Raw genomic sequence first — 19186 nt, forward strand, 5'->3', positions numbered from 1 at the left:
GGCACTGTGAGAGTAAAGTGTCTTGCCCAAGAACACAACGCAGCGCCCCGGCCAGGCCTCGAACCCGGGCCGTTCGACTCGGAGTCGAGCGCGCTAACCATTAGGCCACCGCGCCTCCCTTAGAAAGACTCTTGCTCCTTAAAAAGACAACAAAACAAACCCAGCCAAAGTTGAATGGGCTGGAACTCACCCACTATCTCCTGGGTTTTGGCTCAGATGAACGGTAACTGTAAGCCCTTGAAATTCACTGAAGAAAGGCAAGCCTTCAGGTGACTTGGAAATAAAACCATTTGTGCCATTAAATTGAACTGTTCTTGCTCCTTGTTGATTACAAGCTGTACTGGATTGATTTATTAATGTCACCTGTAAATTTAAAAAAAAAGTCAGATACAATAGTTGACTACTGAGGGGGGTGGGGAGCAATGGCAGGGAAATGGGGTACTTAGGTATATTAGTGAGAGGAAAGTGCAAATGAGGCCAAATTGTTGTAGCCCCCAAAAAGTCATGTTTGTGATTTTGGAATTATACTTGTACATGCTACAATGGCAGTCTATTTAACAATTAGATGGCAAGCTCGATGTTTCTATCGGCTGATAGTTGGCGAGGGGCGAAGCCCCAAGCCAACTATTAAAAGCCAGTAGAGACCAAGAGCGAGTCGTCTAATTGTTTTAGCATAACCCAGCTGCCTATCTATTAAACACAAAATATACATGTAGGTAGAGTTGATCATTTGAATGTTTTGTTGATAAAATTCCACAAAAAAACTGAGCGTGCACACCAAGAGCCATCTATCGATCGTTAGCATAACCACCACACTGACCTACTATTGGTATTCGCGCAATCTGATTGGCTACACAGGTGCCTACTATCGATCCGTAGAAGGCTCTCGGAGCGCGCGCGTAGTCTTCGCTGAATTTTATCAATCAAAACCTTCAATAAATCATTTCTAGCGATATTCTGAGTTTACTAGATAGGTCAGTGGGTTATGCTAACACAATTAGACGGCTCGCTCTCGGTTTCTACCGGCTTTTGATAGTTGGCTCGGGGCTTCGCCCCTCGCCAACTATCAGCCGGTAGAAACCTCGAGCTTGCCGTCTAATTGTTAAATAGATGGCACCTGTGTAGCAAATCAGATTGTGCATTTTGCCAATAGACGGCAGCTGGGTTATGCTAATTAACAATTAGACACCAAGCTTGAAGTTTCTATCGGCTGATGGTTGGGAAGGGGTGAAGTCGATAAAACCCAAAAGCGAACCGTCTAATTGTTTTTGCATTAAACCCAGTGGCTGATCTATAAGACACAGAATATCACTAGAATTGATTAATTGAAGGTTTTGATTGATAAAATTCAGCGAGAAACTGAGCCTGTGCTCCAAGAACCGTCTATCGATCAATAGACAGCACCTGTGTAGCCGATCAGATTGCGTGTTTTGCCAATAGACAGCCACTGGGTTATGCTAACAAAAGTTAGTAGAAATTCAGCTGTGTTCTATTGGAAATCCGTGAATCTGATTGGTTCTCCCACTGTTTTCTATTCGCCAATAGAAAACAGTCGCGCACGCGAGTAGCTCTTTAAGTGGTAAATTTTCTTGATTTTTGTCTTCAAAGTGCACAGTATTGTAGGTTTTGGACTGCAATCCTTTAGAGTTTCTACTAAAACAATTAGACTGCATTGCATACATGTAGCCAATCAGATTTCAAGTTTGGCTCATAGTTGAAAAAACAATTCCCAGTGTGGTACATGATGTCTGATTCACCAATTATTTTAAGGGATTAGTCAACAAACTCAAGATGCACTATATTAATATAGGCCACCATCAACTGGAGTAAGCCACCCCAGGAGCTAACTTTTCTAGTCAAATATTAACTTTTACTAAAAACATAATATAAACAAACACAGCCCAATTATCATCATTAGCTACCGATCTATAAGGATAATTGCTTCAGTTCATGTCAACCCCGTTTGGGAAACAGAGTGAAAGTCGTCGCGTAAATTTTAGCTTCCAGGTTAAACACGTTGTTTATTTTTGAAACAAATTAGGCTTTGTTCGCGTTTCAGCGGGCCCAATCAACAATGCAAATTGCAAAGAAATTCAGATTAATTGTAATTGTCGAATTGTTGTTTGTATCGAGCACAACTAAGTGTTATACACTGTACAACATTAAAACAAATCACCATCAAGAATGATAAAAAATAGGTTTAGCTTTATACTAGTTACCTCGCCATGGAAAATTCCCGTAGCAACAAGATCCACGCTATCCGGAATATTCTCCCCAAACGGACATTGAGCGCTACAATAATCCAGCTCTTGACACCGCTGAAAGCGATCTACTGCTGAGCAGAATTCATCGTTTTCTTGCAAACCACAAGTGTCATTCGATGAAACAATTGCTTCTTGATAAAGTGCGAAATTTGTTTGTGCATAGATTGGCAAAGCACTTTGTTGAATTAAAAAACCCGCAATTAACAATACCCGAAGACCCCAAAGAGGCATGTTTATCACGTAAGTGCATGATACAGATCCATTGCACCTATATTTGTTTTTCGATCGAAATCACCTCAGTTTAACCTGTCGTGTGGGGGATAAATTGCTGATGAAACCATGGTAGAACCTTCTGCAAACATTGACAGCTTCACTCAGTTGCATCCCGGAAACTTGCTAACTTGACAAAAAGTTGACAATCAAACAACCTGAACATTTTGCTGGTCTTTTCACTACCAGCGCACAAGGCAGACCTTCGAGTAACTTCAGTTTATCTGCTGTCTGTAACACCACTACTACTTCTCAGTAAAAACGCCATAGCGGTTTGCGGTATAAATTTCGAGACGAAGCGAAATGTCAATTGTCAATAATTAATTTATTCCGTTTACATCTTTGTTTTGGAAGTTTGCTATTTACAGACTGACTGAGCCGACTGGCGATCAGCGGTACTCCAAAGTGAATACCCACACTTCTTGTAAGCGCGCAGTTCAAAATTTAAAATGGCGGACAGGGAAGTGAAAACATTGCAAAGATTTGCGTCTAAAAACTCATCTGCAGCTCCTTCTATACAGTCCGTGACTGTTTCTAAACGCAAGAACATAGTATTACTGTCAAATGGCAGCGAGTTCCTATATTTGGTTCTAGAAGACAGCATAATAGTAAGTGTATTTTAAAATAGTTCTGGTGATCATAATTTCTTTTCACTTTTCATGCAATAAATTTACACTTATAAGCTAATTAATAATAATATAAACTTATTTTGTCACTAAACGAACAACGGACCTATGATTACACGTTTTTTAGCTCTCACATTTATTTTTTTCTTCAATTGCAGCATACCTTTCGACTTCCCACTTCGATTATTGGTGTTCACTTTCAAGAATTTGACGGAAAAAGACAGATAATATTTGCAGCAACAGAGGATGGGAACATTTTTGCTGTTTCCTTGCCAGAGAATCTGACCAAAAGCAAGAGGTATAATTTGCCACTGGTCACTTTAGGACCATTACCTTACTTTATACTCACGGCACTTACTTAAGCCCATCGCTCCAGGTGGAGCATGGGCCATTGACAACACGTTACCAGCAAGGGACCGTTACTGGGGACAAAAAAAAAATGAGAGGTCATATTGGTCCCAGTAATGGTCCCACAAGCAAATGCGAGAAGAGACTCCCCAGAATTTTTTCTCTTTTGTAAAGTGGCGAACAGAGTAAAATTTATCAACTTGCCGTAGTCATGATTGGCATTTGTGTACTTGTGACTCTATTTTCAAATTTCGGTCATCCCCACCCAGGGCTCCAAATAACGGCCGGTCAACGGACAATATCCGGCCAAGATGACAAGTTGTCCGGACAAACGTTCAATTTGCCGGTCATTTTGACCGGCCATACACCAGACCAAAAAAAATTGTTGCACATGCCAAAATATAACGTTAATTCTAACAACTTATTTTAACCTTTACTCATGGAGCGATTTAATACACAGTATCAGAGCAACCTTTACATTAAAACAACAGGTACATGTGTAGCTCCAAAGTCTTACCTTCAATTCCAAATCTGAAATACATGAAGTATAAATGTTATTCCAATTCGGAAAATATGATACATCTTTTTTGCTAGTTTTTGATCCGTGCAGTTCTCTTCAGGTCAGTATTATAATTTAGTATTATGCAAAACTTCAGCGAAAAGAACATGCATGGAAAAACGCTCAAAGCTTGGTAACTACTAGGTATTTCATTCGAGTGCGAAAGAGGGAAAACAACGTGACAGATGTTTGCATTTTGCCTCAGTTAATTGACCTGTCGCTATCACATCTTACAAGGGTACTAAAAAACTAACTAGAAAAAAAATTGGCAGGCAAAACGGTGAAGAGATGGTGGGTCCTTTTCTATATCACGCGAACAAAGACGATTCAACGAAAAGCAAAAGTGACTCAGTGCTATTTTCAATATTTTGGCCGGTCAAAAACGACACGTGACCGAGCTAAAATTGGTTTGGCCGGTCAACATGACCGACAATGTCCTATCCAAAAATTATTTTGAACCCTGCCCACCTGTCCTGGACCAATGTTACCCCAGATAAGTATAGAGTTCTGAACATGGAGGACACCAGTTGTCCTTTAAAAATGCTTTTCTTGCCTGCATCTCAGTTGTTAGTGAGAATGAATGGCCAGTTAACCCATCATACACATCCCATGCAGTATTTCAATCATCATGCAGTACTTCAATCATTTTGGTCCCTCTACGAGTGACAACATTTCTTAGCAAAGTTGCTGCATCGAATCGACCAACAATATCACAAGTGCTTGTAGTGTTCATGTAAATGAGGTGTTTTGCATTTACAGTGCTTACTGGTAGTTAAAAATGGTGACCAAACTTTCCATTAGTGACCATTTTACAAAATAAATTGAGCATCAAAAGGCAAATTGTGGAAAAAATAAGGGTCCCCTTGAATAAGTGCTCGGACTGCCAGTCTTGACCTATACTTGTTAATACATGTAAGTGCTCTGGGTGCTTTAAGTCAAGGAATAATAGGCTGGGTACCTATATCCCAGCCAGGTGTATTTTACTGCTTAGGCAATGGTGTCCTTCCTTAAAAAAGAAGTATCTTTTGTATGTTGTGGTTCAATTTTTCCCTTGGTACAGTTTTTATTTGGTATTTTTTTTGTTTTAGATTCATTATCACATAGTACCTTATACCAGAACAAAGAAAAAAGACACCAAATTGCAGCAAGGGTAAAACTGAACCACAATATGTACAGTGTACATAATTAACTGTAAATTATGGTAAGAGCATGTGACTTGTAAGTTACTAAACCCCAGCTAAGGTTCGTGAAGGCAAGGGGCATGAAAGAAATAAAAATGGTTGGTGTAGAATCATGTATGCAAACCCAAGATCATTCAATATATGCAATAAATTACTTTGCTTTATCCATGCATATAATTGCCTTAGGTTGAAAAAGAAATGTGGAGATGTTAATCCAGAAGTACCTAGTGAAGGATCAAAACCACTACAGACTGATAATGATATCTTTGAAGAACTCCTTGCTGGTACAAGTGCTGCTGTAGAAAAGACAGTCAATCAACAGCCGCTCAAGACAATGAAATGCATGACACTGATTGATGCAGGAAGTGCAGTTTTATTTGAGCATGGCTTAAGAACATTCTTGCCTATCAAGGACAAGATGGTATGTTGCAGAGCTTCAGAGCAAGGCTTTGTGGTGTCCATGTATGGTCCAGTTGCAGCTAGTAGTGATATTGTCACACCAGCTTATGCAGCACTTCCAGTGTTCAAAGCAACAGTAGAAGTTCCACCAGTGATGTCCTCTGTACAAGAAAGTCAAAGAAGTTGTTACTGGGATTATACACCTCAGCTATGCTGTGTACAGCCTGGTGACAGTTTGTCATGTTCATCATCATGCGCAGTTGTCGAAAGACACTTATTTAACAAGCTTTTTAACTGTGAGGCATCCCTTTTGGACTCACCAGTCATTGTATTTGGTGGTATAGATGGACAGATAGTCTTTTGGCCTGTGAACAGCTTTGCTCTCACAAGTACAGGTTCTGAAAGCCTTGGAGGTAAGCAGTCATTTACACCCCAGGTGCTTTATCACCTTGAACAAAGAGTGTTAGCAATTTACACAGCAAATCTCTGTTGTCAAAAGGATCCATCAGGTGTGGGATCTGCGTCAGTTAAAAATGAGTCAGGAAGCAGTGATAAACACAACAAAGAATCCAGTGGTTATTGCAATGCTCTTGTTTTTGTTGGAGATCGTGACAAGATTGTCATTGCATCTGAATGTTTGTCTCAGAAGGCAGATGAAGTGAAAGCAATCAATTTCACTAGTCACACGATTCTTGGGCCTGTTCTGTGTTCGTGTCTAAACAGCAATGGTGACACCCTGGTACATTCAACAGGAAAAGAAATTTTTGTCACCAAGCTGAATATTAACGGTGAAATGGATGCAACAAACTCTGCACTGGTGTCATTATCTACATGTATGTCAACATCGCTTATCACTCTGAGCATGCAGGTACCAAACATTTGCACAGTTTGCTGTGTTGATAAGAAGAACAAGACAGCTGGAACAAAGAGACAGGTTTATGCTCTTACTTTGGATGGAAAACTGTTGCAGTTTGTTTTACCTGAATTACAAGATGGGGAATCACCCATGTATTCAAATGTCTCACCGCAAGTGGCTGGTGAGAAAGTAAAGAGCTACTTACGTGAAATTGAAACTCAGTCTGCAGAGCTAGCCAAAGTTACTGCAACCATAGAGACTGAGGATAGTATTTTGAAAGAGCTTAATATGGTTATCCACGCTGCTTGCCAACTTGCCGAGGATGCAACAGTAGGTGGCAAAAGTACAATGCCACAACAAGACATGTTTCCTTTATGCTGTACATTTACACCCACAGTTGTGTGCTATGACAGCAGTGGAAACAGTTCAGTGTCTCTGCACTGTAAAGTTGTTAATCAAGGGAGCTTGCTGTTGTCATCTTCCTGGTCTCTGATGGTTCACATACAAGGCAAAGAACCTTGGTGTCGTCAAGTCACAACAGAATCACACACCATGGGCCGCTCATTGCCACTGAAGATTTGTAATCCAGGGTCATTCTTTGAGATAGACATTCCCCTTAACAAGTCTTTCTCTTTATCATTTCACATTGTTGCAGAGGTGCACTTGTATTGTAACTTGAATTCGTTACTTGCTGATCTCAGAAGTGACCCAGTCTCAGGTCATTTCTTTAAGAAGCCTGTTGAAGATGTGCTAATACCAATCAGTAGACACGTGTTGGATGTGCTTCATTTTGTGCGGCAAAATCAAATTGGATCACAAGTTTCAGTGCAGAGTACTGTACCAGGTTCCAAGGAAGAGCTTTTACAAACTTTAGACAAACTTGGCTCAGAATCCCAACATGCTATGAACAAGGAGGGTTTACTTGGCCATGATGGAGCAAAGAAAGCAGAGGAATCTTTGCAACTTGGAAACTTCTCTGCATCGTTTCTCGTTTCTCAGGATGCTGTGAGCTTTATGAAGACTGCCGTTAAGAGCAACACTGCTCCTTTAACACTGCAAGCCACTGTTTTGCAGTTTATCCTTACGGATTCAAGCATCTCCCATCAGCACATTGATTCCAAATATCCAGGCATAAATTTGCTAACTGTTAATGGTAGTCGCGCCTCCATACACGTGAAACCAGCCGCTGGATCTACAACATCAGCTGAAAGCGCTCCTTTGGAAGTCACACTGCACTGTTCCTCTATTCCTCTCCTGTGCCGTCTGCATGAGGCAGTCTTAACAAGATTGAAAGTAAGTAAATAGAATTCTCGAAATCGTGACAAAATTGTTTCAAGAGGGTCATTACACTTGGTACAGAGTTGCATGCTTGCCCTCTCTCTATACTGAGCAGTTTACTAATAACTGTTGTAGAACAAAAACAAAAGAAATCATTCTGACCAATCACAGCAAACGTAAAAAATAAAAAACGCAATTAAAACGTGACCAGTGCCAGGTGCAGGAAAACGCACACAGCCGAAGTGATAAATGGTGTTGGTTTTGCACTTGTGTTGATAAACAAAATCCAGTTACAAAAAACCTGCACATTGCACATTAAAAAAAAGCGTACAATTTAGTTGTTTTTGGCACTTCCAACTGAAAACGACTCTAACATGCATGATTCAACGACTAAACCACGAGTTCCCTTTAAGTTTGTTTCGTGTGACTGGGACGGGAAGAGACGAGTTCTCCGCATCTATTGCAATAATAATGGTCTCAAACTGACATACTTCTTGTTTAGCCTGTCATCACACGTGAGACCAGAAAAAGTCAAATGCGAGCACATGATCTTCAGAAAGCATTGGAAAAACTTCAGGTACAAATAAGTCTGTCATTGACTTTTACACGTGTTTCTTAAATATGTGACGTTAATGAAAAAGATATCGATCGTTACAACATTGTTACCTGTATCCCAAGAAAACATCAACCGAAACTTTCAAACTGGCAAAATAAACCTCCTCCAAAGAATTTGATTCTGTACCAGGGCGGTAACTAGCAAGAGGCAAGATTCTAACCCAAAATTAAAAACAAAATATATTTTGATGGGAAAATAATCCCAAATTGAACAAGATATATTTTTCTCAAGAAATACCTTATGAAAAATGTTGAAGAAAGAGTTTCAGAGCTTCTACAGTAGATTTCAAAATTTCCTGAAGGGCATGCCCCCAGAAACCCCTAGCAATATCTTGCCTTGCCTAAGGCAAAGGTCTGGTTACGGCCCTGTGTTCAATATTTAATGTCCTCTCTATTGTTTTCCTTTCATTGATTCCAAACTAGACCCTCCAAGAAAAGGTCATGTGGCTGGAAGATGCAACATCTCAGAGGACATATCTCAGACAAGACAAGGTTCAAAGAGCCCATTGTAAGTTCAAACTCTGGACATTCTACGAGGAACTTCGACGAGTTGTACTTCTTGTCTAATCAATCGGGTTTACACCCGCTTTCAGTGTTATGTGCATAGCGGCTTTCTATCGTCATCCGTCTTTTGACGTGCTAAACAAACAAGATGGATCAAAATCCGCCAATCACAGCCCACGAGCATGACCTTCTGAATTTGTGGGCTCATTTGCATAAAACCAACACCAGTATGTATCCGTTTTGATTGGCTCATCTCAAACAGCTCCTCGAATGACGATGTCGAAAATGGATGTAGAAAGATTACTATGCACGTAACACTGAAGGCGGGTGTAATTGAAAGTGCCACTCAAGCAGATCTTATCCACTCGCGGACTTTTACTTTGCTGAAAGTTTGTAACTTCTTTTTCTTCATGTTTTAAGTTTATTAAGCGATAAAAGTTTCAAGGCAGGCATGGCTGGATGCGTTAAAGGAACTTTGTCATAGATTTTAGGTAAATCAGTTAGACATACGGAAATAGCCACCAAATTGAGTGAAATATAAAGTAACTCCTCAAAACAAAACAAATACAAAAGAAGGTATAGATGGACAAGAATTTAAGAAGGTTAAAACGGATCGCGATATGGGTATTTAAAAAACTGTTGGGCTGAACAGTTTTCAGAGTTAATCACGTTTGTTTGTAACTTTTAATTGTTACGCCCGGTAGTCATATTTGTTTGTAATCCAGCTATGGTTTTGTCATTTATAATTAGGTCCATAGAAGTATTTTTTTCGCTAACATTAAGTTTCACGGCGAATATAGTTGGTCAATCTTAATAAGATTAAATAAACAAAGCCGTGACACAGTCCCCTAAAGATGGCCTGCGGGTATCTATTGCCCTTTCAAAACGCGTTTTTGAAGAGGAAACCATAAAGCGATTTCTTAGAATTTTTAAAGGCTGACAGAAAAACCCTGAAATATTGTAAAATCATAAAAAAATGTGGCTATCAAGCAGGATTTGTCTTAGTTATGAGCAATTTTCTGAAGCCTTATTTTTTCAGTAATATAACGCGTTTTCTTTTTAATATGCCACGGTAAAATAGCAAGTTGCATGATATTCCTTGCCGTAGATTTTACAAGATAAACTGCTCTATTATTCTGTCCGCCTCAACTGCCTCATAAATGTGACAGCTATCTTGACCGAATACCCAACCCCAAATAAAAAGATCGAAAGATCAGAGATTTACATCAAATGTTAGCAATCGATAAAGTTGGACTATTTCACGCCAAAATAATTGAGAAAATCAAACAAATGATATACAACTGTAATTGCAACTTGTAGAAAAACTGTCGATTTGTTTTGGCTGAAGGTCGACCTAATTTTGGCCGACCTGGCATGAATCTGAGGGGGTAGTGGAACAAATAGAACCTGCCGGCAATAAAATCAACCAAGCGTCTCCTGGAGAGTATGGAAAAATTCGCCATGTTGGAAGCAATCTCGAGCCCAGAGTCTGCCGGCTTCTCGGACACCGGTAGGTCACCGGGACGGACTCTTGGAAAATGAAATGCCAGAATTTCTGGTGTTCTAGTTTTTATTGTGCATGTTAGACAAAAATTTTTTTTGTTCTGAAGTAAAATTTCCCAGAACGGAAGGTCGTCGCGCTCGGCTAGGCCTCGAGCAAGTCTTACGCTTCTTTCGTCCTCTCCAAATTCCTGCGTGCATCCATAACTCGATGGACGCGCGCTCAGCATGAACCAATTCTCAATTGACAGGATGCTAGGACGACTAAACTCAGTAAGGTTACACTGCGTAGAAATGGGTATGCTAGTTCGACTAAAAGCAACTCAATGCTATTCGTAATGAAAAAAAGTACCGCTCTTTGTGTTCAAGGCTTTTATTAGTAGCTTCACACAGCCTACATTACTAAGAAACTAATTCACTGCTGTTTTGTGCACCGTTGAACACACCAAGATTCATCCTTTTAAGCCGTCGGTCCTGCAAAAAAGAAGTATTACAACGTATAAGTTTCCTTTGCTCTTAAGCGAGGATACACACTTTTTCTTAGAACCTTTTTTTGTAAGACAACTAGTAAGTAAGTAAGTAAGTGAGTCAGTCAGTCAGTCAGTCAGTCAGTCAGTCAGTCAGTCAGTCAGTCAGTCAGTCAGTCAGTCAGTCAGTCAGTCAGTCAGTCAGTAAGTAAGTAAGTAAGTAAGTATGTGTGGTTTTGCGCGCGTATGTGATCCTCTCGCGCCTTTCGCGTTTCCCAAACGCGCGCTCAAAAACTACACAGGCGCCTACTACGCAGTCTAGAAAATCAGCCATCACGCAGTAGCATCCATGCGAGGCAGTACGTATAAGATTGCTTATGCCATATCCAAGAAGTATTCTATCTCAGTACTCTAAATTTATACAATAAATTTGCTTTTCTTGATCCTTACCGCGAACCCAGACATATACTGGGTAGGCCAGGTCGTTCGTGTTAGTGTACGCTGTTACCAATGACGTATCTGTGCACTGGAAGCATGCGAAGTTGTATTTCTCCCAGTACTCAACAGCGATGCATCCTGGAAGGCCGTCACAGCGTGCCTGGCATTCAGCTGCGCTAGGTACCTGATAAGCTATGAGAGATCTTCCAGAGACAGTGCACCAACTTGTGTAATTCGTGTATTTCGCCCACACTGTAAAGCAGAAAGATCCTGTGAGTCTCACATTTCTGTTTTTTTGACTTTGAGATGATCGCTAAATAGTACAAACAAAATTGCGAGATTGGTCATATCAAGCCAACAGTTTTTTACAAGATACGGCATTGATTACAGTCAGGTTCTTGACTTTCTTCGATGTCCTTGCAATCTTGGAAACAAAATTTCTCGTGGCGTCGTCAAACCGGACTCGACATCAAACAAACACAGCTTCCTTTCAATTAGTTACTGTCTTGTTTAGCCCAGTTAAATGTCTCGAAAGGTGAACGATATTTGGCGGATTGTCCCTCTCTGTAGATTTACAATTAAGCTGAACTTTTTCTTTTTATTGTGGCCTCGCGACTTTTGAAAAACGTTTCCGACAACACTGACTTGTACTATGAACTCTGATCACGCACGCGAGTTATACCATGTAGTGACGTCATCTGTACATCCGCGCCCGTTTCTCGGAAGCCCCGAAAACTTTTCGGGCCCGTAAAGCCAATTTAAAATATCTGTATTTCAAAAACAGAGAAGTGTATAGCCCTGAAACTTTTTATGAATGAAACCTCTCTTCATATGAAAAATGTCATGGAATTAAACAACTCTGTAAGGTTTAAGATCTTGTTATGGGTTTTCGGGCCTTGAATAGTTTTTCGACTTTTTATTGAAGTTTTTGGTTTATTATTTCCTGTCCTCCATTTTTGACATCGACTGGTCTCAAACTCGACAAATCATAAACAATAAAAACACTGTTATCCTGGGTTAGTGTTAATCGGCTTTCGAACAACCCGGCCCCAATCAGAACACGCGCAGTAGCTCGGTTATTGTACAAACAGTATCAGGAGCCAAGAAATGGAGATCACAGTTTTTGAGGCAATCGATTTTGACACGATGCCGAAATATCTGAGTGGTCTGTTTCAAATGAGAAATACTACTCATAACTTTATCTAGCCTGCGTTGCTGGCGGGATTCGCGACCGAGTGCGAGTGCTTTGTTTACGGCGAACGGCAGACCCGAGCTGCGAAGCCGCGAGGGAATTGGGGAGGAGTCGAGTTTTGAAAATTTTCCAAAAATTCATAATTGTAAAAGTGTTTTGCAGTTAAAAATCGCTAGTTTCTTCGAGCAATATTCTCTCCACTTCTCCTCTTTTTGTGTTCATTTTTATTGATTACAATTTTTAAAATATCAATAATAATTTGAGCCATAAGCAATTTTTTTTTGCAAAATGTGCCAGATGATGCAATATCGGACAGCAGCTTTAATGTCTGAGAGGATAATCAACGCCGGTCTCAATAACATTTTGTTTTTAACATATCCATTCTTATCAATTAAGACAAATATACTTTGCGTTACCTTGATTTAATTATAACAAGGCTTTTTATGGCTTTGTTTCTGTGGGATAACTTCCCCAGTAACGAGAGACATGCGAGCAAATAAGAAGGCATGATCTATCGAGCTTTCTGAAAGATGGATGCAAGGACTGGCAACTATGCAACTCTTAAATTTTTGATCCTGTAGATATATCTCGTTTAAATAGTTTTTAGATGTCCACTGTAAGAAGGGGGTTCTTAATCTGCTAGATATCTTTATATAAAGTTCATTCGTAGGGTAGGAGCCACACCCCTTACTAAAAGCATTCGTGGCGAGATTCACTGATAACAATATCAAAGTGCTGTCTTACCAGTTGGTGGTGACGTTGTCGTTGGTGTTGCAGTTGTTGTTGGTTTTTCAGGTGTTGTTGGTTTTTCAGTTGTTGTTGGTGTTTCAGTTGTCGTTGGTGTTTCAGTTGTCGTTGGTGTTTCAGTTGTCTCTGGCATTTCAGTTGTCGTTGGTGTTTCAGTTGTCTCTGGCATTTCAGTTGTCTCTGGCATTTCAGTTGTCGTTGGCGGAGGTGGTGGTTTAGTTGTCGGAGGTGGTGGTGGTGGTTTAGTTGTTGGAGGTGGTGGTGGTGGTTTAGTTGTCGGAGGTGGTGGTGGCGGCGGCGGCGGTGGCGGCGGCGGCGGTGGTGGCGGCGGCGATTCCCTTTCATCACGGACACGATGTTGCTGCCCTGGTGCCATTGACTTCCCCTCGTCTTCACCAACTTTATCGAACAGGAAATCTTCTGTGCACAAAATTATACATTATTAGAAACTTCTTGTTGACACAAGCTTCAAACGTGTCCATTATGTTTTGTTTTTTAATTTTTTTGTTTAGACAAAGGCGTCAAACACACGAGTACTTGACTAATTTTTAATTGTTATGTTGTCAAAAAGGCGTTACACTAGACGTGCACGACTCTGGCATTGTAAATAGTTTATTATTACAAAGACTGGCGTCAAACTAGAACTTTGACACAAAAATGTTAAACTAGTTAATTAATAAATGAATATGATTGTTGGCACAAAACGTCAAATTCGTACAAAACATTTTGGAAATGTTTGTTAGGTATTTTAATTGTGTCCCCAATTAGCCCATAAGGGCTAAATACACAGCCACAGAAATAAAGTTTTTACTTACTTACTGACTGACTGACTGACTGACTGGCTGGCTGACTGACTGACTGACTGACTGACTGACTGACTGACTGACTTACTTAACACAAAGACTCAAACTCGTGCATCACTTGTTGTAAATGTTTCATGGAAGTGAATATATGAAGTTTTAAACTACTTTGTACATCTTTGTTGATAGTAGTTTGTAAGTCATGCCCGTACCTAAATTGAAAGCTTCATGTGACCCATAGCCAACTCCGTTGACATGAACATTCACCAGCGTGTCCCTCTCCTCTTCGCGTTCTGATCGGATACTGTCGCTTGCCCATTTTGTCCCCTCGTCACCAGCTCCATTGACCGGCGGTGGCTCTGTAGCTGTGTAAAGAATTGTGTTGAACTGAGATTAGTATTACTATCCTCAACATGATTATCATTTCAGAGGTACCCCTCCCTCAGTGAAATTCACTGAACATTTGAAATGTGTATCAAACTGACTAACCAGAGTTTGCAGCATCCTGCAGTGGCTCGACACCCTTTAGGCCATTGACAATTTTCTCCGGATCATCTGTTTTACAAAGAAGCAAAAAGTTGTTGAAAAGTGACTATTTGTTATTTTGAGTTAGCTGAGGTAGCTTGACTTTTTTGTCGCTCTTTTGTAGAGGTGTGTTCTTTAACAGAAATAAATTAGATGAAACTTTTCCCCGGCTACATGTGTTTCACAACTGTCTAATGGTGCTGTACATATTCTTGAGATAGATAGATAAATACATAGAGAGAGCGAACAAGAAGAAAGGAAAGTTTTATAACGAAAGAAGGGAACTAGTCTTCTACAGGGCCTAGTTCTGGTTCGTGAACTTGAACAGTTGGAATAGAGGGCTTAAGTCAGCACATCACAAACAGACTATTCACACTTCTTGTTTTGACTAAAAGAGATCTATGATATTTGTCAATCTCAAGTAACCAGTGTAGCCCAGTAGAGGAAAAACTCACCATTGAACGCTCGTGAGATGCAGCAGGGAATGAAAGCAAGGACGAGTAAGCCCACAAAATGCATCTTTGACCTCACTGAACAGCAAACAGAAAAAATGACTCCGGATTAACATCAAAGGAATTAATGCATCCATGAATGAATGAATGAATAAACGAATAAATGAATGAATGAAAAAAATGAATAAGTGAATATTAACTGGTGACACTATAAAAATTGACAATACAACGAATGAATGAATGAATGAAGGAATGAATGAATTAGACAATAAAATATACTAAAAACGTACTGACTTTTGAATATGCAGTTCATCAAACTTCAGTATTTTGATTTGCAGAAAAATAAGGAGAGTGGTGGAGAAAAAGACTGGCATTCCTCAAAGTTTTTATAGTCTAATTTAGAGATGGTTTGTTTTTGAACAGGAGCAAAGCTTAATATGTAATAATGGTGAAATTTAAATGGACCAGGTTTTTAAAAAAAAATTAGCGTTAGTAATTGTGAAATTCTACGTATAACTTTGAATTAAAAAAAAGAAAATGTTGGCTTTCCTGTAAGTTACAAAGTAATTGGCAGCCTGATTTTATGCAATTGCCTTCAATTAGGCTTTCGAAGTCTCTCTTTCTTATCCTGAACCTGAAAACAATAAGGCTTACAAAATGAAACTCCGTCCTTTCTTCGTCAATTTTGACGATAAATATGGATTAATAAGTATCTAAAAGAATTCTTACCATATTTATTTTAGATACCCACTTAAAGACGACACATTAAAACTATTGAAAGCTTTGATTGTTTTTAACTTGTTATTTGGAAAGCACAGATTTGAAGGTCAGGTATTGGCGTTAAGAAAAGAAACCTTAAACAGGTTTGGTGGTAAATGTCGTGATCTGGTTACTGCTGGTTCACTGAACAACATAATCTCACACAATGCCTGTTATAGGTGGACCTCTTAGAGCACTCTCTCGAGAAAGAGAACAGTGCGAGATGAAAGAGGCACTAAAGCAAGCTTACCAGATATACGCAAAGCGAAACTGAAACAAATGAATTTATTGTATGTAGTATAGATAGCATACAATGAACACATCAGTACATATTGTTCAATCGCATGATGTAAGAAAGTGAGAAAATAAGGCAACCAGTTTTCCATTTTAACGTTGTAAAATGAAAATTTCTTTTTTTTTTTTTGCAAATAATTAAAAATATCGCTTGTTTTCTTGTACATTTTTACTTTTGTTAAACATAAACGTGTCGGACAAGAAAAAATTAAGTATCAATGGTTGCATAGAATCAAGTTGACTCAAATTAACAACCAATAATGCCAATTTTTCTTTAAACGAAGCAGATCGAAAGGTTGTCTTCGGTTTCAGTTAGCATAAAGCTGCCCTTACAGGCTTTAATACTGCAAAGATTTTCATTCAAAGAAGATTAAGAAAATTCTTACCTATTCTGTATAAAGTTGAAGAACAATGAAGAAAAAACACATTTTAACGTTGTGTTGAACAATATTTCTTTTTTCCTGCAAATTTTCAATTGGAAAATTCGCTTGTTTTTTGTATATTTTCACTTTTATTAAACATAAACGTGTCGGACAAGAAAATATTAACAAGCAAAAGTAGCATAAGGTCGAGTCCACTTAAATAAAAAATCTAATTCCATTAAAAAAAACACAGAAGAAATCGAAAGCTCGTCTTTGGTTTCAGTTAACATAAAGATCCCTGGCTTAATAACAGACTATTATTTAGACCGAAAAGCTTTTCATTGAAAGAAGGTTTGGAAAATTCTTACCTTTTCTGTAGAAAGATGAAGAAGTTTGAAACACAAACTAAAGTTCTCTTGCGTGTGGAATGAAATAGGTAATAAACATCAAATGAGCTTATTCATAACTTGATGTTTGTTAAAGAAATCCAAAAGTTAATAGAGATTGTTAGTTGGGAGGCGCGTGGATAATCGCGAGTGATCAGCTGTCCAAACAGCTGTTGCCGTAATTGATATTTTTAGCGCATTCTTTAAACTAGAATTGAACTTTATTTAAGTGCTAAACTTGTTTCTACTTAAACCAAGTGTGACAAAAAAACAGATTAGATTTGATCGCTTTCTTTCTTTCTTTCTTTCTTTCTTTCTTTTCTCATCGTCTGATTCAAGAAACCGGGTAAAAAATCTTCTTCCATCTCGTTGTAGCCCAATATAGAGCTGGGCATGTGAATAAGTTAATTTAAATTATTCACAAAGATCACGGTTGCAATCAGATATTTTTTCGGGCTAAAAACTGTATTTTGTAATGGCATAACTTATTTTACGACTGTAAAGGTCACTAAGCAACGAATACTTAGAAAAAACGAATTGATTTGACTGTTTAAAGTTTCTGTTTAGGCGCCTTCTGAAATCAAAGCGAAAACATTGAAACTTCTTCGATTGGCATAAATTGTTATTTTTATTGTCAGATAAAAACGAAAAAAAGGTAGTTGTCCGAAATTAAAAATACGGGATCTTAGCACTGAAGGAAGAACCATTTTAGTATTTGAAAACCCAGTGTTGTCCTAAGTTTGTGTAATCTGCACATCATATTTTTTCTCCTTCTTTAGTCCAATGCCCTTTACTGAAAATTAAACTTTATATTTTATCGTCTATAAAATAAATTCTAGGCAGGAAAAATCATCAGGTTCTCGACAAGTTTTTAACTCTCGGTCTCTGTTTAGGTTCTTTTAGAAAACGCGGCGTTTAGGCATTGAGGGAAAAATAAATGTGTAAACCTGTCTCCTGTTAAATGTCGTGATCTGGGTATTGCTGATTTACTGAACAACATAAACTCACACAATACCTGTTATAGGCGGACATCTTTGAGCACACTTACGAAAAAGAGAAAGGAAAAAAATTGAGATAAAGGCTTTGTAAATTTGCAAATTTAACTTTGGGTTTTATCTTTCTTTAGTTTCACATAATAGTGCGCCTTGAAGTGAAATTAGTTTTCCATTACTTATCAGTTCTAAATTAAATACTTTGCGTAAAATGAAGACAATAGTTTACATTGTTTAATCGCACGATGTAAGAAAGTGAGAAAATATGGCGACCAGTTTTCCATTTTAACGTTGCGAGTTGGACATTCCTGTTTTTCCTGCAAATTTTCAATTGGAAAAATCGCTTGTTTTCTTGTATATTTTAACTTTTGTTAACAATAAACGTATCGGACCAGAAAACATTAACTAGCAAAAGTATCGCAAGGTCAAGTTGACTTACATTAATAATATTTTGCCAATTATTTTTAAAACGAAACCTATCAAAAACTCGTCTTTGGTTTCAGTTAAAATAAATTTCCCTTACGAACTATTAGAGAGACTGGAAAGGTTTTCGTTGAAAGAAGATTAAGAAAATTACTTACCTATTCTGTATATATTCTGTAGGATGGGTTACTAATAACTTGATGTTTCATAAATAATTAACAAGAAAAACAAAGAGATCGATAGTTGCGAGGCTCGTGAATAATCACGAGTGATCAGCTGTTCAAACAGCTGTAGCCTTAGGTGATATTTTTTACAAAAAGTTGTAAGCGCGTTCTTTATAACATAATTGAACTTTTATTGAAAAACTTGTCGATTGTACGACTTTTCTATTAAAATCATGTTTCGTTGATTGGAATTTAAAAATATGGTAGGGCGTCAAAACATCAAAAACGAAAACATTGAAACGTCGTCGATTAGCATCAATTTTGATTTTCATTGTCAGATATACTGTATTAGCAAACCATAAAGTGTTCGGAAAAAACGTCTTCACCACTGATGGAAGGACTACACCAGTATTTGAAAACCTCGTGTTTTCCTGAATTTGTGTAAATCTGCACATCATTTCTTTTCCCTTAGTTCGATGCCTTGTACTGAAATTTGAATTACATATTTTATCGCCTATAAATCAAATTTTAGCAAGGAGAAATCAGCAGTTTCTATTACTCTCGGGCTCTGTTTGGTACCCTGCAGTTTTAACGCCATAAGGTGGAAAAGGTGTGACAGAGCAAAACCCAGATTAGATTTGTTTAAAGACAATAGTTTACATTGTTCAATCGCACGATGTAAGAAACTGAGAAAATATGGCGACCTGTTTTTCATTTTAGCGTTGGGAGTTAGACATTTTTTTTTCCTGCAAATTTTTAATTGGAAAAATCGCTTGTTGTCTTGT

General features: G+C 38.5%; 3 protein-coding genes across 5 annotated transcripts in view; 1 reads left to right on the forward strand and 2 right to left on the reverse strand.

The window, feature by feature from the left end:
• Positions 1–2863, reverse strand: part of LOC144657406 (uncharacterized) — a 31347-nt gene extending 28484 nt beyond the window's left edge. For all 3 annotated transcript variants that reach the window (XM_078517752.1, XM_078517753.1, XM_078517754.1), the window contains exons 1-2: positions 2220–2863; positions 191–363 (exon numbers count right to left, since the gene is read on the reverse strand). In XM_078517752.1, the coding sequence (XP_078373878.1) occupies positions 191–363; positions 2220–2495 (449 nt within the window). In that variant the 5' untranslated portion in view covers positions 2496–2863. The remainder of the gene's footprint in view (positions 1–190; positions 364–2219) is intronic.
• A 108-nt stretch (positions 2864–2971) lies between these two features.
• LOC144658546 (Fanconi anemia core complex-associated protein 100-like) lies at positions 2972–10105 on the forward strand. The gene is made up of 5 exons (XM_078518973.1): positions 2972–3142; positions 3319–3458; positions 5435–7796; positions 8284–8358; positions 8820–10105. Exons 1-5 carry the CDS (start codon positions 2984–2986, stop codon positions 8961–8963), a joined length of 2880 nt encoding a protein of 959 aa, XP_078375099.1. The 5' UTR covers positions 2972–2983; the 3' UTR covers positions 8964–10105.
• A 652-nt stretch (positions 10106–10757) lies between these two features.
• LOC144658550 (uncharacterized) overlaps positions 10758–19186 on the reverse strand; it is a 33611-nt gene continuing 25182 nt past the window's right edge. Inside the window, exons 2-7 of the mRNA XM_078518983.1 lie at positions 15025–15099; positions 14534–14599; positions 14257–14409; positions 13242–13664; positions 11318–11557; positions 10758–10874 (exon numbers count right to left, since the gene is read on the reverse strand). Coding sequence (XP_078375109.1) covers positions 10861–10874; positions 11318–11557; positions 13242–13664; positions 14257–14409; positions 14534–14599; positions 15025–15088 — 960 coding nt within the window. The 5' untranslated portion in view covers positions 15089–15099 and the 3' untranslated portion in view covers positions 10758–10860. The remainder of the gene's footprint in view (positions 10875–11317; positions 11558–13241; positions 13665–14256; positions 14410–14533; positions 14600–15024; positions 15100–19186) is intronic.

This window comes from Oculina patagonica, chromosome 6 (genome assembly GCF_052425735.1).
Source record: "Oculina patagonica isolate OP01 chromosome 6, crgOcupat, whole genome shotgun sequence".
Lineage (NCBI taxonomy): Eukaryota > Metazoa > Cnidaria > Anthozoa > Scleractinia > Oculinidae > Oculina > Oculina patagonica.

Excerpts from the sequence above, each read along its gene's own strand:
- LOC144658546 (XM_078518973.1), top strand. The coding sequence starts at position 2,984 with ATGGCGGACAGGGAAGTGAAAACATTGCAAAGATTTGCGTCTAAAAAC. Across the intron at positions 7,797-8,283 it reads CAGTCTTAACAAGATTGAAA|CCTGTCATCACACGTGAGAC; the intron begins GTAAGTAAATAG and ends CTTCTTGTTTAG. Across the intron at positions 8,359-8,819 it reads AAGCATTGGAAAAACTTCAG|ACCCTCCAAGAAAAGGTCAT; the intron begins GTACAAATAAGT and ends ATTCCAAACTAG.